Raw genomic sequence first — 24,323 nt, 5'->3', positions numbered from 1 at the left:
CCTACAGCTGGTATTGACAGTACGAATGGTCATGATACATTCATCGATATCCTTACTTTGATGTGGTGAGAACCATTCCGAGCATCCTGCTCAACTGCTGGTTGCCAATAGTGTTGTCACTTGTATGCTGGTCGGTACCGAGACCCAAATCTGGAGCGAGAGCCTAGCGCGGCTGGACCACCACCCGGTGCTATTAATGGTATCAATCGGTGGGAGAACCTCCGCTGTTGCTCGTATCAGCAAAAAGCTCACCTGATAGTGCACTGAGTTGATGATGCAGCGTTTCAATGACGAGCATTGCGCCCAGAACCCATTCATCTTGTGCATCCAGTGGATGCATGCTGTACATGGGTGCTATCTGGTCAAAGCGCTCTAGGCATATTCCTTGTCGTTCAACAGGATCTCGTCATCAGACTCCGTAACCGTCGCACGCGTTTACATGTATAAGTTTACTGTTCCGTTGAAAAAACACCAAAGACGGTTAAAATACGCGAAGAGCACGGGTATCACAATCTGCAATCGAAATCATGATCAGGTAGCGAGACATGTATAGCAGCTGCCATGCTCGTAGACGTCCAAGACAGGGGTGTCTTTACCATTGGACGTGACTGCAGAAACAGCCACATGAAAGTGCGAGATAGGATCTGTCGGTGCATTCGAACGTTCTAGTAACAGGAGTGCCGAAATCATAGTCGTGCTCCGCTTGCTCCGATCGGCAAGAAGCTTGAGGGAAATAAGCTTCCGCCACGTTCTACAAACAGGGGGAGAAGTGTCGAGGTGCAGGCCCAGTCTGCACTGGCGTCGATGTCTGATGTATGTGGCTGAGATGCTATCTGACAGACGCTTGGTAATAGTTTGGTGTATTTTTGAAAACGGTGATCCTACTGGCTACTTGTGCAAAAATACGAGAAGCACAGTGGAGAGAGAAGGCACTCGCCCAACCCAACGCTTGCATTTCGTATTAGCGTGCACGGCTCTGCTCGCGCAGGCCACTGCAGGTCCAGCCACGCTGTTTGCGTAGTACACAATCTAGGGTGAATTTGCCACATTCGTTTGTAGGTGCGATGTACGATACTAAGACTCATGGACGCTTGGTGGCAGCGGTGTAACGTTCATGTCAGGTCGGACAGAGACGAGCGCCATCGACCATCAGCGTGATGCTTGTTTCACGCGTAGGCTACCCGAAAGAGTAAGACCAAAATCTCGTAACTGCAAGTCAGCATATGTGGCGTCGCTGGCGAAGGGGTCAAAGTATTGACTAGACAACGAGGGAAGGCGACAGCACAACGCTCATCCGCTCACCGAGGGTTTGTTATCAAAGACCCGTTTGAGTATAGCCTCCACAATGCGTGCAAGTGGAACTAAAGAAACCAAGACTCGGACTGGTGGGGCGCCCGAGGCTACGGCCCTAGTGGATCTCCAGGAACGTGGTCGGCTATCTTTGGGAGCGGTACTTGGGTAGCATAGCAACAACGGAAGTGTTGCCGAATGCGCAGTCTGGCGAACATTGGTTGTTGAGGCCTGGCGGACGATGAGCTGGGTGGAGATGACGGTGGTGAAGGCTGGGTTCCGAGCGCTCCGGCTTTCGTGACTGGTGGTTGATTGTGCGCTAATCTCAACACGGTCAAGGCGCGATGCAAATATAGTCCACAACGGTCGCCCATCCCGGCAACGCTAGCATCATTGTGCGGTAGGGCTGTGCCGTTACTCGCTCAACCCCTGCGAGTTCTTTTGCTGATGTTACTCTTCGGGATGTTCACGCTATCGAGAACTCGTACGTAGAGCGGAGCCCTTCACATGGCGACATGTTACTTCGTGTTGACAAAGCGGAGACGGCATCGACGTCAGCCACATGGAAGTGTATGGACAAGTCTGAGGACTACGGTATATAACTTTACCTCCATCTCATCCATCATACCCATCTTCATCCAACCATTCACCTTCGCTTTCGAACCAACACTCGCTACAGTGCCATCACAAAAGCCTTCTAATAATTAATTCCACTCCAACAACTTCCGGAACTATCACCAAGAGATCAAATCGGCAAAACAATCAAGATGCGTTACTCTTACGTTGCTGCTACCCTCGTCGGTTCGGCCTTGGCCATGCCTCAATATGGCTACTCAGCGGTTGTCCCTACTGGATACCAGCCTGCCCCAACTTCTTCAACGCCATATGAAGCATCAACTCCCAGTGCCTACCATGCCTCGACTCCTGTCTCCTCCAAGGGCTACGAAGCATCCACACCCAGCTCTGAGGTCCACTACCCAGCTAGCACGCCAGTCTACGAGGCGTCGACCCCTCCTGCTTACAGTGCTTCCACTCCTGCAGCGAGCTCTTCGGCCTACCACGCCTCGACTCCTGTTTACAGCGCGTCGACTCCTCCTGCTTACAGTGCTTCCACTCCTGCAGCCAGCTCTTCCGTTTACCACGCTTCGACTCCCGTCTACAGCGCGTCTACTCCTGCAGTGAGCTCCTCGGCCTACCACGCCTCAACGCCTGTCTACAGCGCGTCCACTCCCGTCTACAGCGCGTCTACTCCTGCAGCGAGCTCTTCCGCTTACCACGCCTCGACTCCTGTCTACAGCGCATCGACCCCAGCCTACAGTGCTTCCACTCCCGTCTACCCCGCCTCTTCTTACGGAACTGGTTATGTCCACCCTACCCCGAAGCCTTCATCGGCTTCTGAGTACCCCCACTCCGACTACGTCACTACCATGACCTCGACCCACACATCTTGGGTGCCATGCAGCACCTCAGTCGGTCAGGGAGAGCACTCCAGTGTCATCTACTCAACCTACTTGACACCAACCTACTCCACTGTCACTGTGACTTCGACCGTCCACGGCTCAAAGCCTACACCTGACAAGCCCGTCTACCCTGCTGGTACCCCGGAGGCCCCTAAGCCAACCTACCCTGCTGGTACTCCTGAGGCTCCTAAGCCAACTTACCCTGCCGGTACCCCTGAGGCCCCTGCACCAACATACCCCGCTGGTACTCCTGGTGCTCCTCAGTGCCCTGCCCCGGTCACTGTCACCAAGACTGTGCACGAGGTTGAGACCAAGACCGTCACCGTTGGCGGTGCTTACACTCCAGGCCCAGCCCCTTCTGTTGCCTACCCTGAGGGTCCTAAGCCGTCCACTCCTGCGGAGCACTACTCAGAGGGCCCCAAGCCTTCCTCCTCCGTGAAGCCCTACCCCGAGGGTCCTAAGCCTTCATCTGAGGTCAAGCCCCCTTACCCATCCTCCGGTAGCTCGATCCACTACACTGCTTCCTCCGCACCTTACCCGATTCACACCCCTTCCTCATCTAAGGGATACCCGGCTGTGACTCCCTCATCTTCCACCAAGGAATACCCAGCATCTACCCCCTCTTCCTCATCTAAGGGATACCCGGCTGCTACTCCCTCGTCTTCCACTAAGGAATACCCCGCTGCCACTCCCTCTTCTTCGACCAAGGAGTACCCCGCTGCCACCCCTTCAAGCTCAGCAGCCTCCTACCCAGTGAACACTCCTTCGTCCTCGAAGGTTACTCCTCAGCCTACTGGCTACGTCGCCTACCCCCACTACTAAGCTACTCGGGTAGCTTGAACACTTCTACTTCACATCATAAGCAACGATTACGGGCTGCATAGGTGTCTTGACAGTAACTTGGAAGCTGCAGCTCTTGTCTTGTAGAGCCTTCATTCCCTCACCTTGCATTGCTACATCATTTTGGTTTAGATCTTGTTGTTTTCACGCGTTTGGAATTTCTCGTTATACTTCGGCTGTTTATATTCGATGAACAACTAGTATAGAATGGTTACGATGGGTATGAGTTCAGTAGTAGACACAAATTATGAGCCAACTTTTTGTCACTCCTTCAAAACTGCTTGCTCGTCTTTATTCGTGAACACGCAGTGGCTTTGAAGCATTCGCGACAACCACTACTAATTTGGTTAAACCTCGAGACATTCAATGACATCGACGCAACCATTGACTCATCATTCTCGCACACACACACACATATGCAAAAGCGATGAAAAACAGGAGCCCACGCCGCGCTTATGCATGCATGCATAAACAATACACCCCGTAATCGTGTTCCTTGCGACGTTCCCGAATCTGGCAATCTTCCCGCGCAATCGATAGTCTGGCTCGTATCAATGCGCGTGAACTTTCCTTCACATCATGAGGCCGGTTCACGAACGTGCATCGTGAAATGTGCGCACATTGTGGCTTCCTTCGACTTCTGCAATAGGAGGTCGCGTGCACCTTGATTCAAGAGACGAGCCATTGGCTTTTGATACCGAACTTGTGAACGCACAGGATGAAGGATTTGTAGCCAGGCATCTTGAAGGATTATACGAGCATCACTCAGCAAAGCGATGTGACTGGGAGTAATCATTTGGAATAAAGGCTTGCCGCTGTTATCGGTTGAGTATAGTGCCAGAGACACGAAGGAGTGGAAATGTAAGCCCAGCGAAGCATGTTTGAAAGCAGTTACCTGCAAATGAAAAGGATTTTGTAGGCACAACTAGATGATCAAATCTAATGAGAAAATCTAATGAGCCAAATTTCGCAACCCTGCCATCTGAGAGATTGTGCTTCCCAATTCACGCTACTCTTTAGACTGATAATCAGGCGACTTAGTTTGTCTCCAGGAAGAAACACGATCTTGACTACCTAGGTAGCAAAGAGATAGAGGAAATACTACGCATTGTTCAGTGCGAAAGCTTTTTAGCAGAAGACACCTTTTTCGTGTTGTGAATAAGACAGGAGAAGGCATTTGTACCGCTTTCCTATCTTTTCTGAGCTGTGACTAGATTCTGAACCTATACTCGGTGTTGATTCCAACCCTAGGTACTCGCAAGAGGGTCTCTAATATGTTGATATATCGGATCTCCTCTCGTGCGACTCCCCGGTCCGCCAATGCGCTCATAGTAAGAATCGCAACCTTGGAAATGTTACACCCAGGATGCTCAGCTATGCACTCGTCATCTTCCTAACAAGCGAAAAAGGTGGACGGTTCTTCGGGTATAGCCCATAGCTGCACGGCGGACGTGACTGCGCGGCCACCCACGCCCGTCCACATCTCGCGCGCTTCGGCTGGATAGTTTGCGATGAACTCTGCTACATGTTGCGGCGATGGCTGAACATGATCCGTAACGGTGTCTCGCGCGGCGTTGGATCTGCAGAGTACTCGGTCAAATCCTAGCATACGGATCCCTCTTGTGTCAGTATGGAGTGAATTCAGAACAACGGCGAGAGGCTAAAGAGACGGTTTCAGGGACTGTAAACGTTTTCGTAACGGTGAGTATGTGCTTACAGGGTCCTCTGGAGTCGCTGTTGCCAAGAGAAGGGTGGTGCTGGCGCAGAAGAATGCGGAGAGCTTCGTTGCGAAAGTGAAGGAATGCGAAACAAAGGGAGATGACTAGCAATCCAGATAGATGGTGTTATGCCGCCGTGATGGTGTTGGATATGTTTCATCTTCAAGTAAAGTGAGAACACATTTCACATTTGAAGCATCAACATGTAGATGATAGACATCGATTTGTCCGGGACCATGCGTACGTCATACGCCCTGCGTAGGCAAGCAGTATAACTCCAACACGTCTCCCCTCATCTCCTTGACCGTGCCGCAACCCCTCTTGAACTCTGGACGTAGCTCGCATATGCTGCAGCAGCCCGTATGCTTTATCCAGACAGCATTCGCATATCCAACCCAGGTTGTTGCAGCACATATAAACACCGAGACAGCTCTTCGAGTTCCACAAAGGCAGACTGTTACGTGCCAGTATGTCTACACCACGACCACATTCGCCACCGCGGCTAGAAGGCTCATCAGAGCCTCGCAAGAGCGTACGTCGAACGCCCATACCGTCTTATCAAGGCCAAACTAACTTTGATCTCAAGATGGTCGGCGTCCCAGAGCCAGGCTTTGCAGGCCCATCGAACCGCACCGGTTTACTCCTCGAGTTCTTCGCGACGATGAAGCGCCCGGCAGATTTCAAGTGCTTCCGCGCAATAGGCCATGACGGCACCTGCAGGACCATACGTTGGCTACCGGGCCCCTCAGATCAGCCGACGGGTATGGAGGTCTACGACGCACAGCCCATGTCACCTGAGGTGCTAACGCAGTATCTCAATCGGCAGGAGTGGAGCCAAGAGATTGAAAATCGCTTCCGTGGTGTTGATGGCAGGAATACGCCGAAAGAGTAAGTGTTGCGTAGATCTCCTCTTCACTCACATCGTTATCTAACACTGTCAAAGGCAATGGTCCAACCCACTTCCTGGTGTTCTACCTCCTCCAAGTACTAAGAACGAGCGGCTAGCAGAGAGGGACCGATTCAACGAGGAACAAAGAATCCTAAGAGAGAAGATAGAAAGAGGGGAATTGGAGCCAGAGTACTCAGGTCCAGTTTGTGGCGCTGTGCGTAGTAGCTATGATTTGCGACCACGGTAGTGTTTGTCGACTCAGTTGTTTGGAATGGAACTGCTAGTTCGTCTTATATGTTGCGTGATGTGAGAAATGCCTAATATTGCTGTTCCCTCGGGTCCTGCTTCGCGAATTGGGTATATACTCGGGGACCAAAAACACAAATTACTTACAACTATCCTTCCCCTATCCCTTCTCTCCTAAAAAAAAATATTCACAATCATTCCAAGATCCTACTCTCTCCATTCCTCATATCTTGAAACCTCACATCTTCGAATTCGCCCTCATCATCCGCCCTCGCCTCTTTCAAAGCATCTTCTACTGTCCAGACTTTTCTTCTTAGGAACCAGCTTATGAAGCCTCCGCCCTTCTTGACTTCATCGTGCGTCGCGACCCAGTATTTTGCTCGCAGTATACGTTGCGCGAGGACGCCATTCTTCGCACCGAGGTTGAGTTGCTGGGCGGAGGATATGGAGACGTCGTGTAGTCCGTGGAGAAAAGCGAGGGTGTGTAGTGGTGGGTCAGCTTTGGCTATCGGGCTGAGGGCTTCGTGAGGGATGCCGTGTGGTGTGTAGATTACACATTCTGCTTCTTCGCCGTTGATATTAGATGAAATATCTTCTGCTCCATCACCATTTATGCTAAGACTCGAGAGACGTTTCTTAGGCGTGGCTGTCGATAGAAAGGGATGAGTGGCGAAGGTAATTAGGAGCGCGGAGTGGTAGTAAAGAGAGTCTCCAGACGCTGTGAGACGCGATATGCTGAGCCATGAGGGGAGTGGGGAGAGGCTGTAGTCGTGCCAGTCGGCATTGTCGGTGAAGGTGGGTGTTGTTATTACGGTGCGGAAGTGGTTCCAGGAGGATATGAGGTTGGCTGCTTGCTATGGGGGTTGTCAGCACAAATCTCTGGAGATGTATGAAGTTGAGGATATACTTCTGTCGCGAGAACAGGCACATCACGATGTACCTCTAGAAGCGTCTCCTTATGGCAGTGGTCGGTGAACTCATGGCTAACAGCCACACAGTCCACATAACTCTCCTCCTCTACCTCTTCTATGTTTCTTTTTCTCCCTTTCCCTTTGAACCGCAATCCACCAGCCATTATCTCCACCTGTCGCGCCAATTCCTCCACTTCGGCAACACTCTTGACAGCGCTCTCCGTCGCGTGGAATTGTTGACTAAACCACTTTGCGACATCGCTCTGCCCGCCAACAAACCACGGATCGATCAAAACATTGTAGTATATTCGGCTCCCATGTTTAACTGCATTCGCTGGGCGTGGTATTTGGAGGAGCCAGGACGTGTCGGCGTTTAAGTGGTGGAGGATAGGTCGGCGCGTTGCGAGAGCGCGAACGATGGAGTCGCGAACTTCGAGATGTAGTTGTGAAGACGGGTCGTCCATCTTGGGACGAGTCTGATGGTTTGCGCGCTGACTATGGTTGCGCTATAGTTATATGGTTGCCCCGGGTATGTGCACTTCAGGGCAACATTTGGCGCGTCGAGGGCGAATGTCGATGACAGATGCGACGGAAACACGCTAGTGGGAGGCTGGGGGAATGCAGGTCGATGACGCACGGAACATTTTAAAACCCGAGGCCACAGTCTTCAAGTCGTTACATCATCACAACTTTCAGCCTTGCGTTGTTAGAACCAACCATGAAATTAGTCCAGAGTCGTTTATAATGAGATCTCGACATAGAATAATCGATACATTGCGCTACTGCTGTATCCCAGAGCCATCGCCCAGTCAAACGGACTGGATCGCAGCGAGGTACCGCCAGCAAGACAAGTGTTCGTCACACAGATCTTACTACAAGCTTCGCGGTCTCCTCCCGAACATGGCACGCCTTATTATCAGACATCTCATGGGCACATCTGTACGAGCTTACTCTGTTGACCGGCCCGTAATACGTAGCATCTTACACCCAACATAATGACTGCGATTGGTCGCAATCGTACGACAATCAACAGTTGATGTTACACTGTACATGTATCGTCGGTGCAATTACTACATTGAGACACTGGGTTATCTGAGCCCCCTTTACAGAGAAAACAGGTAAGGATGTGGGCAGAGGAAGTTGGTCAGGTATAGGTTACTTTATCCTGTATATATTGCCCCCAAAACGAATGTCCTAGGAAGAAGCTTCGTTATACTTTACCAGCATTCAGCATTAGCCTCACTACATATTCACCATCTCTGGCAACTTCTCACGCTTCCATTAATCCTGTCCGCGTTTACTCTACCTAACCATACCCTCGCTTATAATGAAGACACTCACCGCAGTCACGCTGCTCCTCTTTACCTCACCCACTCTGTCCTCCGTCGTCTTCTCCCTATCCTCCGAGCCAAACGGCCAAGGCCTATACAAATCCTGGGTCGTAGATCGCTGGAAATGCCAGAACCTCGACGCCGACATCGACAAGCAAGCAAGCTGGGCTTTTGTAGCTGCTGGCCTCGCAAACGGGTGCACGCTGTACGAGTGCGTCAAACATCTCCCTTCATCTTGTTCTGATCAATAGGTTGGGTTTTAGTTGACAATAATGTAGAAATGTGAATTGTACGGGGAAGAGTTTATACGTCGAGAAGAACAACTCAAACATTCTCGGTCCTGGACCTGTCAATCTTACGGACTACGACTTTGATAATATTGCTAGCTCGTTTACTTGTCTGTGAGGAGTGTATACGCAGACTTTAGATTTGTAGATATGAACGTAGGAGAGCATATAGTATTTTACAGACACGTAATGCAGCCCTACACGTTCTGGTTGTGCATACGTGGTTCTCACAATGACCTCCAGAAGTTGCTATTTAACACCGTCCGTTGCCCACATTAACCTGAGAGTTTATGCAGCCCATGTATAACCCTCTGATAGACTACTCTTGACATGAAGCCGCATTTATACCCTGCTATATCCCAGGCAGGCTGTTCGAGGTCGATATCCGCCCCACTGCTAGACAGTAGTTGCACGATTTCTAATTGCTTCAACTCCATTCCCAGCTGCACCGCCCTCCCACAAGAAAAGGCTGCGAACCCAGCGCCGTCATGCCCTGGAACAGATTCAGTGTTATCACACCCAACCGCACATGTTGAAAGCTCTTTTCTGCACCTAGGTATTGCAAATAGAGATGTGTAGTCAGATCGGTGGCCCTTGCGATATTGAACTTGCACGTAGCGGCACGATCTGGCCACCTAGGGTTTTCTGTGGTTCCCAAAATAGATGGAACTAAAATTTGAGACTTTTCATAGTCAAACAGTGAATATGGTAGGGGTGAATATATGCCCCAAGTTGAATGGACGAAATTTTCGTTTTTGTGTTCACGGGTAAGGGACAATTCTTGGGACTGATCTAGCGCGGAGAAGCCAACACCTTCGTGTATAGTTACAGATAAGACACCAGAGGGACTTGGCGAGTGAGGGAATAGCATAGGTCAGGGGAATGAAATGCTGTCTAGAGATGTATCAAGTGCCGCGATTCACGGTTGAGGTAACGGCCACATCTCCACCAAGTTAGCTGGACTGCATTCTGTTCTAGTCTTAGGAAGATAGCGCGACTAATGCGCTTAATGTATATTAAGAAACAAAACTCATAGTATACTACATGAAGGTCAAGATCCCATTTTCCATCCGTCGTCGCTTTGCAAAGATATAAATCAATATGGGGTCCATGCCACCAACGCCGTTATTATGCAATGCTCATCTATCTCGACGATGTTCCAACATCCCCAAGAGGGAGAAGAAGAAGGTAGTCGCTGGGGGAAAAAATACAAAAAACAGTTTCGCCAATCTTGGTTGAAACACATACGTACACACGTATGTGAAAGTGAAAATAGAGACGAGGTTACGCGAACAAACTGACGTAAACAGGTAATGGAACCGGTAGGTAAAGATGATGAGCTAGACGCTCAACCCACGATCCGTATGATGTGTATGGAGGTCGCAGTGGAAGAAGTCGTTTACTGTGATTTAGGCACCGACTCTGTGTACTTCGCTGCCAATTCTTGGGCGATCTCCGGCGTCTTGACAGCATAGAGAACGGACTGCAGCCCGCCTTCCTTGGCAGGCTTGGTCGCCATGACCATCTTCTTGCTACCGCCAGTAACAGTGGCTGGCAGCGCAGGTAGAATTTGGTAGTTGAGCGGTGTAGCACCGCTCGGGATACGAACGCGCACAGAGCACTTGCCCGTCTGCTTGTCCTTGAGGATCCAGAGGGGGCCCTTTGCGATATTTGTCCAGCCCTTTTCTCCCTCTTGATGCTTGGCCAGTACGACTTCAGTGTGGAAGACAATGTCGTAGGTGTCAAGCTCGTCTTCAGTCAGTTTAGTCAAGTCGATCTGTTCTTGCTTGCCACCTTCTTCATCATCCTCTGCTGCAGACGCTGCACTGGTCTCGCCGGCTTCAGATAGAGGCGTGCCAGCGCGCGAAGAAAACACGGACGAGGTCACAGAGTTGCCACCTGATGGCGCAAAGAGCGATGATCCACCTGTTGATGGAGCAAAGTTGAAGATCGAGGCGGGCGGTGGTTTCGCAGGTGTGGTTGAGAACTCACCCGCTGCAGGGGTGGCAGGCTGGAAATAGACGTTCAACTTTGGAGCGTCCTTCTTCTCGGTAGCGGGAGCTTGGCCGAACTTAATCGGAGTACCGACCTTGAAGGTCTGATCACCGGCAAATGTATCGGACTTCGGCGGCGCAGTCTTGGATGCAGCACCAAAGTCAAAGAACTGGAAGGGCTTGTTGGCGGGGGTGGTAGTACCATTAGTCTGGCCGAACATAGGAGAAGCGCCACTGTTCTCCCTCTCTGATTCGGAGTCAGTGTCCTTGGTCATCCTTGAGAGTAAGCTGCCCTTGGGGGCCGTATCTTGCTTCTGGGTGTCTTCAGACTCTGTTTCCGATCCGCCGAACGCGCGATTCGTAGGAGGTGTGGCTGGTTCTACTGAACCCACAGTCGCCTGTTGCTCGCCATCGTCTTCGTCGGACTCTTCTTGGTTGTTGGAGGATGGTCCTGACAGGTGGCCGAATATGTTGGGCGATGATGTTTGAGAGGCGGTAGCATCAAAAACCGATTGACTACCTGTGGATGGGGCAGGACTGGCAGCTTTAGAAGTGGACGCACCACTATTGGGCTTCAAAAGGCCAGAGAACGGGTTATCTTTAGGCGAAGTACTACCAGATGATTCGGCACCGGGTAGGACGAACTTAGTCGAAGCAGCAATCTCCTTCTCCTTGGCGAGGCGCTCAGCCTCAGCCTTGTCGTACCTCGCAGACCATTCCTCCTTGGTCTCATCATCGGAATCATAGTCCTCATCCATAGCCTTCTTCTTGCGTTCCGCGGCCAGCTCCTCATACGTCTTCGCGGTCTTGGTGAACTGGGCCATGAAGCCGCCTGCCGGAGCACTACCAAAGTTTGGCTTGAAGCCAGCGGAGCCCGATGTGCTAATCGAACTACCACCGAAGGTTGGCTTGAATCCAGTAGAGGCCGATGTACTTGTGGAGCTACCACCAAAGCTTGGCTTGAAGCCGGAGGAGGTATCTGAACCGTTGGTAGTCGGCGCTGAGGGTGTGAAGACGAAACCTGTAGTTGGTGCAGCTGGTTTCGAGGGTTCCGTGGCGGGCTTCTCAGCCGTCTTTGGCGCAAAGAGACTTGTCGATGATGTTGCCGCAGGTGTAGAGGGCTTGTTACCGATTGCCTTTGCAAACATGTTGGATGTTGCCGTTGCCGGGGCATTAAGCTTCGGCGTAGAATCCGATAGCTGAGGAGTGGGACTAGCAGGTGCTTCGGTCGCACGAGCTCGCTTGGAGGGCGATGGGTCACGACGGACTTCGGGGCTTTCATCGCTGACCTTCCGCTTGGTGGACAGGCTCGATTCATTCCCGGTGATGCCTCGTCCAGCTGCACGTTGCTTCTTCGCGTTGTCAATCTTCTTCTTAATGTCCGAGGCATGTTGGTAGTGCCAAAGCGACACGCTTGACCAATCCGCCGTGAGAGGAAGGCTGCCCAGCTGCTGTCGGTACTTGTCGTTCAACACCTGAAGTTGAGCGGTCAAATCAGATATTTGCTTGAGTAGGCCATCGCTGCTTTGCGCGCGAACGGCACCTGGAACAGCCCATTCTTTCGGGACGTGCACCTTGGGAACCTTGGGCATCTCAGATGCTTGTGAGTCTCCGTTGAGATTTGACATGGCTGGCGTGGGGGATGGCTGCGAAGGTTCCTCCGAAGCGCTGAACAAGTTGGGGCGATCTGTCGAAGGTTTGGACAAGGACGCAAAGGGATTGGAAGCCTCGTTGGTGGTGGACTGTGCGGGTGCAGCCTTGGGCATTTCTGATGTTGATTGTGGCTTCTTGAACAAATTGCTGGAGTTGTTGCTCTCGGGCTGGAACGTCTGTGAGAAGAGACCAGAAGTGGTCTTAGGTTGAGCCGCAGTGAACATTCCGCCCTGTGATTTCTCCACGTCAGTGGTCTTCGCCGGCTGCGGTGTGCTGAATGGCTGGAATAAACTAGACTTTGGTGCTTCGGGAGCTTTCACTGTTGCTGCACCAGTATCCTTATTGGCGCCGAATAGGCTAAAACTGGAACTGCTACCTGTTGTAGCAGGTGTGCTGGCTGGCTTTGGAAGCGCCGCGAATGGGTTTGACTTGGTGGTGTCTGCTGACACAGTGCTGCCAGAGCCAGACTCCTCAGGTTTCTTGAGGTTGCTAAACAAGTTCGATGATGTACCCGCTGCCTTCTCCTCCGCAACTGGCTTCTGTGCAGTGGCATCGCGCCAACCCGTTTCAGTGGAAGACTTGTTTTCTGTGGTCGGAAGGTTCGCAAATGGATTGCTAGGGGCTGAGCTTGTGGTCCCGAAAAGGTTGGTTGAGGGTGCGGTTGATGTCGCACTGTCAGGCTTCTGCGCAGTTGCACCGAAATTGAACAAATTCGATGCCGGAGCGGTCGCGGTAGCACTTGGTGTGCCTTGTGTGCTTGTGCCCAAGTTTCCGAAAGGATTGCTTTGCTTCGAAGTCTCCGAGTTGTTCTCGCTTTTCTGTGCATTGGAACCGAAGCCCCCAAACATGTTGTTTGAGGGCGCAGGCGACTGCTTGGGTGCCTCATCCTTTTGTGTATTGGCACCGAACGTGAATGTGCTTGTTTGGGATGGCGCCGCCGGTTGTGCTGAGCTGCCAAATCCGCTGAACATGCCGCTCGTAGCCGGCGTGCTTGCAGTGCTCGAGGCTGATGTGGTGGAGGCACCGAATGTGAAAGGTGTAGATGCGGGAGCAGAGGTGCTCGTAGCGTTCGGGGCGCCGCTCGTAGTACCAAACATGCCACTGGGGGCAGCACTCGACGTTCCAAACATACCACCTGAGGGCGCAGCACTTGATGTCCCAAACATACCGCCTGAAGGTGCGGCGCTTGATGTCCCGAACATGCCTCCCGACGGTGCAGTACTCGATGTTCCGAACATACCTCCTGAAGGCGCAGCGTTGGATGTTCCAAACATTCCGCCCGAGGAAGTTGAGCTGGTAGTACCGAACATGCCGCCTGACGGTGCCGAGCTTGTGGTGTTGTTTTGACCTAGGCTACCGAAGGGATTACTCTGCGCCTGAGCATTATTTCCGAACATGGATGATCCGCCGAATGCAGGCGCAGGGGTGCTTCCGTTGGTCGCGGGTGCCGAGTTCGCGTTCGCAAATGGGTTCGCACCTCCAGCTGTGAAGTTGAAGCCCGCAGATGAAGGTGGTGTGGGGTTGAAGCCTGTGCCTTGGCTACTTCCTCCGAAAGCTGGAAAGGATGAGCTAGAGAAAGTGTTGCTAGGGGCAGCGGGCTGCGCAGGTGGGAAGCTGTTGGTCGCGCCACCGCCGAAAGCATTGTTGCCGCCGAAGCCGTTCGCGCCGTTGTTCGCGGGGGCGGGCGCTGAGGCACCGAAGCTGAAGGCGTTTTGTTGTGGTGCGCCAAAGTTTGCGCTCTGTGAGAGACCCTGAGCGCGTGCGTTAGCCAAAGCCTCCTCCTTGCGACGCATCTCCTGTCGCCCTTTTCGGGTGTAGCGATCTGCCGGCATGATTGCGCAGCGGTCGATGGGGTGGTAGAGGGGGCATTGCGTTGTTTTGGGTACTCACGGAGGAAGCGCCTGGTGGTCGACGGGCTTTCGCGGTCTTGATTCTGGAAACAAAGAGTCAGCAAGCGAACGCCAAACAACATCATCGCGAAAGGAGAGTAAGATGAACTCAAAACCACAATAAACAAAGGGTGACTTACTTGCGGGATGCTAGCTGTGCTGCCGTTGCCTTTTGGGGCACATCCGCGATATCGTCGCGCTCTTCGTAGGGGCGTTCAGGCTTTCCCTGGCCAAATATGTTTCCCCGCTTGTTGGACGACATGGTCGCGATCACTTCTGGGGTGTCTAAGTGATGGATGCGGTCGGATGATGGCTGGTCGGGCTATAACTCCATGGGACGCGCGTGGTAGATGGAGATGAGTTTGAGGTAGGATGTTTTTGATGTTCGGGAAGTTGCGACCCGTGCTCGACGTCAGGGTGGGCCTTAGTCATGGCCTAGCAACGCGACTCTTCCTCTCACTGAGACCGACTCCAGCAAAGTACTATGCGCATAGACACGCAACGAAAAACATGCATGCAATGGAATGGGTTGATTTTCTTTCACTATCGCGTCTATTCTCACAGCTACTACGCTGCCAGATATTCGACCGTTACATGTCTACTAACTTGTTGGTTGAGTAAAGCCAGCTTATGGGTTTGCAGCAATTTCAAATACAAATTTTGCGACGAGCCTAAACTGGTTCTGATAATGTTGAGTATATTCTGTTGGATGGATAATATAGTAGTCCTCACCAACACATGCAACCAGATTTCTCATGTCGTCTGTTCCTAGAAAAGGCTGTAGGGATATTCTAGCATGTCAAAAGTCGGTGCGACGCGTCGTAGAATACAAAGAAGGGAATGTAGCCAACAAAGACTACTTGTGAAACACGTTTCACAAATGCAGAACGCAAAGCCACAGGACAAGATGTTTCCTCGTTCAACATATACTTTAAAAACGTCTCCTCAACGTCATGTACAACAAGCGGTAGGATGACGGGAACCGGCTTCTGATGTGCTTAGCGTCAAGCGTCCAAGGCGGATACTGACTGTGTAAGACTGAGCAAACAGATCAAGGTCTCCAAGACTGGTATGGACATGTCATACTACTTTGTCGGGATCGCAGACACGTGCACGAGAAAGATCAACAGGAACATGGTTGGATGAAAGTGTGGGGTAGACGTGTTTCATCTATGGATGTTTCAACCGCGCTGTGGTGAAATAGCGCGCACGTGAGGTACCGCGACAATGCTTTTCCAGGCCAGGCCTTCTCCAGCCGTCCTCGTCATGCGGCGTTAACACTAAGGCGCGAAGGATAACAGCCTTGAGTATGAGGTGGCTTAGACTAGGACCAGGTTTGGGTGATGGCGGGGTAAGCGGAGTATCATGAGATGGCAGTCAATTCGGAGCTGGATAGAGCACCTGGTATGGCTGAATCGTACTTTGTTTGAGACATACGAATCGCCAGTCGGCTGTAAGAATCTAGGTCAGCTTGTTGCAGACTGCAGTGAGTAGTGAGCCGCAAGCTCCACTCGTGACCTCTCATGATCCAGCTCGCTGCGCGTTACGATGCTGCTGTGCCACTAGATTGCGTGGAGTTGCTGCGCGACAGGCATCCAGGCGGGGCGAAAGAGGAGAGAGATCGAGCATTTTGCGGTGCAAGCAGCCATGAGGCATATCTCGTCGGACGGCACGGTAGCACTCTGTTCCGTGGCTCGCAAGCGGTGAGGTGCTCCTGGCCAGTCGTGTTGTTATCTCGATCCAAGCAGACGGCGACTCCGCTCCAGCCGGTCTCCTCTCCTACCTCCACACACCCACGCGACAAGACGCCCCCGGCAGCGCATATAAGCACTCGCCTCCCCAATCGCCGTGGGCGTCTGACATGTCGAGTGGTGATGCTCCTCACATCACTCCAGGCAACGTAATCTATCAGTCACCACTGCCTAGCCGTTTAGGCGCTTAGAGCCGAGGCCGCCTTGGACTGAGCGTTCGCAGCGTCCCCAGCGTTCCCAGCAACCAAGGAAGCGTCTTCCGGCTAAGTAACCGCCGTTTTCCCTGGTGAATACGCCATCGGTCGTCGTCAATCTTGGAATTGCCCCGGATCATCAACAGCGGCCCGCCCTCCCAATACTTGACACGGTGGTTTCGTCACCATCGGCTGGGAACGCTTGACGCCCGCGGAACCATCGGAACATCGCGCTTGTCCTGACGTTCACGTTGGCTTGGTGATGCCACTGCGTGTAACTTGACGCTGATCCCTCCTGGCCTACTTACTCTGACATGCGCCGATAACACGCGCGAGCAACCTCCCAACATGTCGACCCGGCATGCGCGTCTCCACAAACGAGGATACTCCGCCTCAGCTGCTACGAGCCCGCGCCCTCTGAGCCCCGTTGCCGACTACGACGCCTTTACCTTTAATCGCTCGGAAACGTCCAAACTCTACGAAGAGTCTTGGATAGAGACACAACGCCCCATGCCGTCCGCAACTTCTTCTCACCAGCTCAAGATCAAGCCTTACCTGCGCAAGCTCTCATCCTCATCCAAGGAGAGCAGTGGGCTTGATCTATCACGGCCTGCAGCCGAAAACGACCTCACTGGTCTGGGCATATCAGAATATGGCGCCTACTCACGGTCCATATCTGACGTTACTTTTTCCCATGTCAACGGCCGCCACAGACACAATCGCTCAACGTCCAACACGTCGCAGTTTTCCTCTTCCTCTGGTCTGCAGCGACCGACACCCCTGCCTGCCATTCGCCAAACTCCCCAACCCTACACACCGCCAATAGCTCACTCGTCGCCGCCATCAGTCCTTGGAAGCGATCACGAAGGCGATGATATCATGTCCGACGATGAGTTCCGCCTGAGACAGAACGCGTACGAACCAGGACGCAGATCCGGTTCCATCTCCTCGGCACAGGGAACATCCCTACGCATCCACACCAACAACTCATCCACCCGCCTTGCTGGCAGCTACTCCCAGTCGTCCGTCTCGCTCACTTCCCCAGTTGGGCTCACTTCCCCAATTGGCGTACCCCGGGCGCGGGGTGACACACTCAAGTCTATTGACACGACTTCACCTAGCTCGCGCACATCCTTCGACCAGACATACCGCTTCATCCGTGGCGGCCGTGACTCCCCCGTCGACCCTGCTTCGAGAGCTGCATCCATCCGTGCTGCGCGCCAGAAGTTCGAGGAGGAACAGCGAGCCAAGGAGCGAAAGTACGAGAAGGAGGCGCACAAGCAGCAGGAGCGCGACTACAAGAAACAGCAGAAGAAGGAAGATCACCAACGTCGCAAGTCAGAGACCCTCGACCGAACCGACATAAACCGCACGCGCACTGTATCTACCGACTATGAGAAGACGCCACGACCCTCAGTGGGAGGTCGTCCTTCAGTGGGTGGACGCCAATACTCAGACCATCGCGAGGCGCACTCCAACTCGCTGCCGAAGCTTGTGACGACTGTCGACCCCGAAAAAGCAGCCGCCTTTTCCGCCACGCCCAAGGTTACAAAGAGCCGAGCCGCGAAGGGTACATGGCAGCGATTCGTCATCTGGCTCAAGACCCGACTGCTGCGCATGTCGGGAAAGTAGGTCGCGTGCACTGCCACACATGCGCAGCAGCTGTAGGTATCGTCGACGCGTAAGCAGTCGGCTAAGGTACCACTCCGCCACCCCTCTACCCTCGATGCCCTATCTTACCCCTCTCACTTGGCCCGTCACTTGAGCAGATTGGTTTCGCATCTCATCCTTATACCCGATTCATTCTTGCATATTCATTCTTGTTTTTAGCATGGCGTTCGGTCTAGGATAACGGCCTTTTTCATGACATGCTTCTCCTATGCTTATGCTGTACATTTCGCGAGCATCTCCAGGGGCATGGCATCTTACCTTTCGGCGCATCGGTAGAGAAATGCTTCGATTATTGCGTTTCCCATTTTATGCGTCTTTGTTACTCGATTCCCAGGCGTTAGATAGTTTGCTCAAGACCAGCACTGAGTGTCTGGCGGTTTGCGGGTTCCTTTGGTACAGGGACTGGGCTCGCTTTTGGTATAACGCTCTGGCTTCGGTCATTGAGCTTCGCAATTGCATTATCTTTAACGAATCATTGTCGGTCATATGTGATGCCTTCTACCGTGATCATATGCCGCATCTTGATACGCTTGCGGCTTTTAAAGTGAGAATTTTTGTCCGACTGGTGATGTCGTGATATTTGCGAGTGTCACGTATTTGTGAGTAATGGCTAATTCAGGAAAAGTAAGCAAGAACGCTTCTCCACAACCACATGGAATACCCATCACTGGTTGCGACGTGCATATAGAACTCTTGGCAGCCTCTTAAGTCCGGGATTTACCCGCACATCATCATCGTTCAGCTCACATGCAAAGCTTTCCCCGCATTTGTCGCCCCGACGACTACGACATGAATCAGCCTCAATTATAGTCGCAATGCCTCTAAGAAGCCTGCCGCGAGGCTCATTCGCCCTACGAACCGCCAGGGGAGGGGCGTTATGGCGGACATGCGGAGCTGGTGCGGGAGTGGGAAGAATAACGCAGAGACGATGGGCGAGTGAGAAGAACAAGATGGGCAAGGATGACGAGAAGCCATTTTACCTCCAACTCAATGAGAGTATCTACGAGCGTGTACAGAAAGAAAAGGCGGAGCAGATCAAGATTCAGTCATTGCAGCAAAGAACGGCAAGAGGACAATTCTTTGCAACAGTATTCGGTACTCATCCTTCATACACCTCAACGGCCGCGCATACTAACGATTGACTAGCATGTCTTCTTACTGCAAGTATAGGCTACTACTACGGCCAGATGATTCCTCCCAAGCCAGACATGAACTCGACTGCACCGCTCGATACCTTCAATCCCCCTAAGCACAATATCTCAGAAGCAAACATGGAAGCAGCCTGGACAGATCTCCGCGACATTGTCGGCAGGGAGAACATTACACTGGACAAGAACGATCTAGAGTCACACAGCGGATCTTCGTGGTCTTCGCATCCCTCACAACCAGGCGATGTGCCATTCTGCGTCGTGAAGCCGGGCAGCACACAAGAAGTCAGTGCAATCATGAAGATCTGCCACGAGCGCAAGATCCCAGTCACTCCATATAGTGGAGGCACGAGTTTGGAAGGCCACTTTGCGGCAACAAAAGGCGGCATATGCATCGACTTCAGTCGCATGGACAAGATCATAAAACTACACAAGGACGATTTGGACGTTGTAGTTCAGCCGGCAGTAGGTTGGGAACTCCTGAACGAGGAGCTTGCAAAGGAAGGCCTGTTCTTTCCTCCCGATCCAGGTCCAGGCGCAATGATCGGCGGCATGGTCGGAACAGGATGCTCTGGCACGAATGCTTATCGCTACGGCACAATGAAGGATTGGGTAATATCGTTAACCGTGGTCCTGGCTGATGGAACCGTCATCAAAACGCGACAACGACCGCGAAAGTCTTCCGCCGGATACGACCTCACGCGCATGTTCATCGGTAGCGAAGGCACTTTAGGCCTTGTCACAGAGGCTACGCTCAAGGTCACTGTAAAACCACAACACACCAGTGTAGCCGTATGCGCCTTCCCGTCTGTTCGCGCAGCAGCGGATTGCGTCTTCAAGGTGGTTGGCGCCGGTGTACCTATCGCTGCCATCGAGATCCTCGACGATGTTCAAATGCAATGCATAAATGACGCGGGGCAAACATCCAAGACATGGAAGAACGCACCGACGCTCTTCTTCAAGTTCGCCGGTACCCAAAGTTCCGTTAAGGAACAGGTCAGCCAGGTGCAAGGCATGGCTAAGAAAGCCGGCTCCGTTAGTTTTGAGTTCGCAAAGTCTGAACAAGAGAAAGAAGACCTGTGGCAAGCGCGAAAGGAGGCACTATGGAGTGTCATGGCCAAGGGCGAAGGTGATCCAGAGATGGGAGTTTGGACCACAGATGTAGCCGTGCCGATATCTAAGCTTCCTCAAATCATCGAAGAGACCAAAGAACAAATTCGACAGAGCGGTCTGCTCGCCAGTATCGTAGGACATGTTGGAGACGGAAACTTCCACTGTAAGCCCATCCTACCCCTACTCTTCCCATGCACCCCTGCTGACATGTCTTCTCAGCAATCATCCTATATAACCGCAATCGCGACCACGAAAAAGCGTCCCACCTCGTCCACGAAATGGTCAAACGCGCCATCGAACTCGAAGGTACAGCCACAGGTGAACACGGCGTTGGTCTCGTCAAGAGAGATTACCTACCACATGAAGTAGGCCAAAGTACCGTTGATGCAATGAGACAGCTCAAGAAGGCTTTCGATCCTCTTTGCTTGCTCAACTGCGATAAGGTCGTTCGTGCGACACTGCCTAAGCAAGGGGAGGTTGCTGAGTGGTAAGGTGGTTGTAGTGTATAACGAGACTTTTTCGTGAAGATGAATTGCATGAAGCTTTGCATATTCTTGCTGCCCTTTCGCCGTCATCTTCATGCCTACATATTTTCCGTCTTCTAGGACCAAGGCTTCCATACTCAAACAAACAGCCCATATACCCAATATCCAGGCCCCCTCCACGCCCCGTTGAGAAACACCTTTTCCTCCTCATGCTTCCATCCCAGTTTCTCAAACCCGAGTTTGACCAATACTTTTATGCTGCCGGGGTTGTCTTCGTCTACTGCTGCCTCGATGTAGGTCTTCCTTTTTGCCTCTCCTTCTTCTTCGCCGTGGTGTTTTTGTGGTGACGACGACGACGACGACGACGACGAAGATGGAGATGAAGACGAAGATACAAAAGCGGCATAAGCGTTCAACAGCGCATGTCCCGCTTCTGTAGCGTATCCTTTGCCCTGCGCTGAGGGGAAGAAGGCGTATCCTAATGCCCTCAAGTTTTCTGTTCTTGGAGGAGGAGTACCTGGTGGTGGAGGTGACAAGGGAATGGAGGGACCGGTAGGTTGAAGACGGAGGCTTATACTGCCTACGTGCTCTCCTAACCCGGTAATGTCTTCCTTTTCTCGCCCCCTTTCCTTCTCGTCGTCCTGCTTATCTGATTCGCACGGTCTAACAAAGACGGAATAAAACATGCTATCTATTCCAGGCGCCAACTGTTCTTTCATCCACTCGTAACTTTCATCGAGGGAATGCGTAGGGCCGTGGAGACTCCATCCTGTGACATCGGGGTTGGACCAGTTTTCGTGGAAGAGGTGAACGTGTGGGGAGGAAAGGGATGAGGTGTCTGTTAGGCGGACGAGGGTTAGGCGGGGGGTATGTAGAAGTGTGTCCATGATTGTGTTGGCAGGAGGGCAGAGGGTGTGCTGGTCGAAGATGTTATAGCCCTGGAATAAGTTCCTATAGGTATATATATATTTAAGTAAGATGGGATTTTATGGAGGAAGCGATGTTGAGCAAGGTGTGAGTCAATGATGCTTAGTGATGGAGCTTTTCGTATAGATGTGGAGATCGTATAGCATTTTGACTCATCCAGTTGAATACTTTTTAACTTTCATCTGAATGTCCAAAATCAGGTATCGTTATTATTCATCCGTGTAAGAAATATGCTGAGGTGAGATTTCGCCCAGAATGGATCCACGTGAAGACGCATGGACGTGTCAACTAGCGCGTCTTCTTCGCGTCGACATCTCAAGATTCCCTGCGCTGACCACAGTTTACCTCTTCGTTCTACGAGCAATGGCCAGATGATTCACCGAATCCATCCTACAGATTTTGCAGCTATGGTATTGATTATGCTATGCTGTCCCTATACTAAGCCTCGGAGGACGATGACTCATTATGCGACGACCTCAGTCATCAGATCCTCTGGCCACCGGGGCTGGTCTACACCGTTTCCTCGCGTCCCTACATTGTACCCTAGCTTCACATTTCCCTGTGGGTATTGAACGATAGGCTTGACTCCCTTTACGTCCTTGCCAATCGCACCTGCGTGTCGAACCTCAAAGAAGTCCGGTCTGAAGAGCACGGATCCCGAATTCTTGGCCAGCATCTTCATGTAATGCGGCAGCGTATACTGCATATTGTGGTAGTGTCGGAATACCTGACGTTCGTTGTGTGTCCAGACGTCTTCCCAGACTTCTTCAGGATAAGTACCGACGCTGTTTACGAGCCATTGGGAGTAGTAGTTCAATGCCACCTGCAAATGTTGGTATCAATAGTGTTACGCGCCTGGAGGGATGACTTACATCAACTTTGTAGGACCCACCTTCAGCGCCTCGTCGAACTAAGGCGTTCAGTACGCCGATGACACCAGAGGTACCAGTACAAAAGTCGCTGTTGGGGAACACGGGTGTAACTGGCTCATCGTTACCCATCGCTCGTCCAAACTCCATCGATACGCCACAGCACGCATCGGAGATTTGCTGCCAACCACTACGATAGGACCAAGGTCCATACCAGCCATAGCAGTTCTCCCGCACAACGATCAACCCCCGTTCCCTGTCTTTGGTCAGGTCCAGTAAGCCTTCAGGCGAGAAACCATATTTGTCTAGCACACCAGGCCGATAACCTTGCACTACAACATCAGCTTCTCGAACCAATTTGCGCAACTTTTCTCGGTCTTCTTCTTTCCGGAAATCGAGGTGCGCATTCCACTTTCCCCAGTTAAGATCGACATGTAGCATGGACATGTCAGTAATGTGCTCCGCTGTTACTCTCATCACCGAAGCGCCTAGTTCAGCTAACCCCCGGGTTAAAGCTGGTGCAGCGATGACACGAGTCAGATCGACTACTTTGAGCCCTGCGAGTGGCCTCTTCGCAGATGTCTCTGGGCTATCTGGCCACCAGCACGCCGGCTGCTTTTCGTTCTTGATGTCCTGGATTTCATACAGACCAACATGGGCATTTGCCTTACCATGCTCGCTCTTTTTGAACTCCTCAGTCGTCCAGCAGATCGTTCCAGCTTGCTTATACACATCCGACGCCAACTTCTGCATCTGCCCAGAATCTATTTGCGCCAACTTTTCTTCGTACGGTGTCCACGGATCTTTATCCTCCTCTATGTTCATGTCATGCGGCAATCCGACACTTTCCTGTGTGGGATCAGGATTCATGGAGCCGTGCAAATGGAAATACCTCCCATCCTTGCACCGATAGATATTCGTAGCCGCCACACGGTACATACTCCTGCTTCCATCATGCTTGTCGCAATCCTTAAAATACTTGCCATATGCGGTCGATCCCTTTGCGAATGGCTTGGTCAGGAACTCGATACTCTCGCCTTCCGGGTCGATGACGTTGAGCAAAATGGACATGAAGAAGAGCTGTGCATGGTCGCTTTTAAGATGATGTGCGTTAGCTACGTCAGAAGCATACTTTTGCGAAGAAAAGTTGATCCGGCAACTTACGTATCTATAACGGCCTCCTGGGGTTCCAAGCCATATTTTCTCTTTAGGAGAACATTAGTCATGGCGGCTTCCAGCCCCTTGAGTGCCGAGATGCTTTCGGCGAAGCGCCAGTTTATTGGTATACTGGGCTTATCGGTGCCTTTAAACTCAACTGTCTTTGCGCATTCTGCGATTTCTGCAGGGAGTGTGGAGGCAATCAGGGTGTTTTTCAGGATACCGTTTTCAAAGAGGTGTTGAGTTTCGCGAGGAACGGAGTAGCTCTTGGAGCTTCCGTTTGTGACATTGGCGAGGCCATTAGTATGGCCGTTCGTCCCGTTACTTGTCATGATGGTGGATAGTGTCAGGTGGTTGGATTCTTCTGGGAGCTTGAAAGCATAACTGTGGATTGTGGGTAACAAGTGCTTTATTAAACTGATCCATCCGAAACACATCTAACTCGGGCCGATCATTTACTGGGTCTCATACGAAAGCGCAAGCCACGCCAATCGGCTCA

General features: G+C 52.0%; 9 protein-coding genes across 9 annotated transcripts; 5 read left to right on the top strand and 4 right to left on the bottom strand.

Annotated features, from left to right (window-relative positions):
- Positions 1 to 2,057: 2,057 nt before the first annotated feature.
- ALTATR162_LOCUS7519 (uncharacterized protein) lies at positions 2,058 to 3,572 on the top strand (the record flags this gene model as incomplete). Its single annotated transcript, XM_043315147.1, has 1 exon — positions 2,058 to 3,572. The coding sequence occupies one exon, from the start codon at positions 2,058 to 2,060 to the stop codon at positions 3,570 to 3,572; it is 1,515 nt and encodes a 504-aa protein (XP_043171082.1).
- A 2,205-nt stretch (positions 3,573 to 5,777) lies between these two features.
- ALTATR162_LOCUS7518 (uncharacterized protein) lies at positions 5,778 to 6,444 on the top strand (the record flags this gene model as incomplete). The annotated part of the gene is made up of 3 exons (XM_043315146.1): positions 5,778 to 5,840; positions 5,895 to 6,196; positions 6,252 to 6,444. The coding sequence occupies 3 exons, from the start codon at positions 5,778 to 5,780 to the stop codon at positions 6,442 to 6,444; spliced, it is 558 nt and encodes a 185-aa protein (XP_043171081.1).
- Positions 6,445 to 6,637: 193 nt separating this feature from the next.
- Positions 6,638 to 7,818, bottom strand: ALTATR162_LOCUS7517 (uncharacterized protein; the record flags this gene model as incomplete). The annotated part of the gene is made up of 2 exons (XM_043315145.1): positions 6,638 to 7,297; positions 7,351 to 7,818. 2 exons carry the CDS (start codon positions 7,816 to 7,818, stop codon positions 6,638 to 6,640), a joined length of 1,128 nt encoding a protein of 375 aa, XP_043171080.1.
- An 863-nt stretch (positions 7,819 to 8,681) lies between these two features.
- On the top strand, positions 8,682 to 9,090 carry ALTATR162_LOCUS7516 (uncharacterized protein; the record flags this gene model as incomplete). The annotated part of the gene is made up of 2 exons (XM_043315144.1): positions 8,682 to 8,896; positions 8,964 to 9,090. 2 exons carry the CDS (start codon positions 8,682 to 8,684, stop codon positions 9,088 to 9,090), a joined length of 342 nt encoding a protein of 113 aa, XP_043171079.1.
- A 1,281-nt stretch (positions 9,091 to 10,371) lies between these two features.
- Positions 10,372 to 14,451, bottom strand: ALTATR162_LOCUS7515 (uncharacterized protein; the record flags this gene model as incomplete). The annotated part of the gene is made up of 1 exon (XM_043315143.1): positions 10,372 to 14,451. The coding sequence occupies one exon, from the start codon at positions 14,449 to 14,451 to the stop codon at positions 10,372 to 10,374; it is 4,080 nt and encodes a 1,359-aa protein (XP_043171078.1).
- A 2,350-nt stretch (positions 14,452 to 16,801) lies between these two features.
- Positions 16,802 to 18,085, top strand: ALTATR162_LOCUS7514 (uncharacterized protein; the record flags this gene model as incomplete). The annotated part of the gene is made up of 1 exon (XM_043315142.1): positions 16,802 to 18,085. One exon carries the CDS (start codon positions 16,802 to 16,804, stop codon positions 18,083 to 18,085), a length of 1,284 nt encoding a protein of 427 aa, XP_043171077.1.
- Positions 18,086 to 18,939: 854 nt separating this feature from the next.
- ALTATR162_LOCUS7513 (uncharacterized protein) lies at positions 18,940 to 20,876 on the top strand (the record flags this gene model as incomplete). The annotated part of the gene is made up of 3 exons (XM_043315141.1): positions 18,940 to 19,219; positions 19,271 to 20,548; positions 20,605 to 20,876. The coding sequence occupies 3 exons, from the start codon at positions 18,940 to 18,942 to the stop codon at positions 20,874 to 20,876; spliced, it is 1,830 nt and encodes a 609-aa protein (XP_043171076.1).
- Positions 20,877 to 21,007: 131 nt separating this feature from the next.
- Positions 21,008 to 21,757, bottom strand: ALTATR162_LOCUS7512 (uncharacterized protein; the record flags this gene model as incomplete). Its single annotated transcript, XM_043315140.1, has 1 exon — positions 21,008 to 21,757. One exon carries the CDS (start codon positions 21,755 to 21,757, stop codon positions 21,008 to 21,010), a length of 750 nt encoding a protein of 249 aa, XP_043171075.1.
- A 503-nt stretch (positions 21,758 to 22,260) lies between these two features.
- Positions 22,261 to 24,156, bottom strand: ALTATR162_LOCUS7511 (uncharacterized protein; the record flags this gene model as incomplete). Its single annotated transcript, XM_043315139.1, has 3 exons — positions 22,261 to 22,620; positions 22,670 to 23,759; positions 23,831 to 24,156. The coding sequence occupies 3 exons, from the start codon at positions 24,154 to 24,156 to the stop codon at positions 22,261 to 22,263; spliced, it is 1,776 nt and encodes a 591-aa protein (XP_043171074.1).
- Positions 24,157 to 24,323: the final 167 nt, after the last annotated feature.

This window comes from Alternaria atra (assembly GCF_907166805.1).
Source record: "Alternaria atra isolate CS162 genome assembly, contig: 28, whole genome shotgun sequence".
In the NCBI taxonomy this organism is placed as follows: domain Eukaryota; kingdom Fungi; phylum Ascomycota; class Dothideomycetes; order Pleosporales; family Pleosporaceae; genus Alternaria; species Alternaria atra.
Note: the sequence above shows the minus strand (reverse complement) of the source record. Positions and strands in the feature narration are given on the sequence as shown.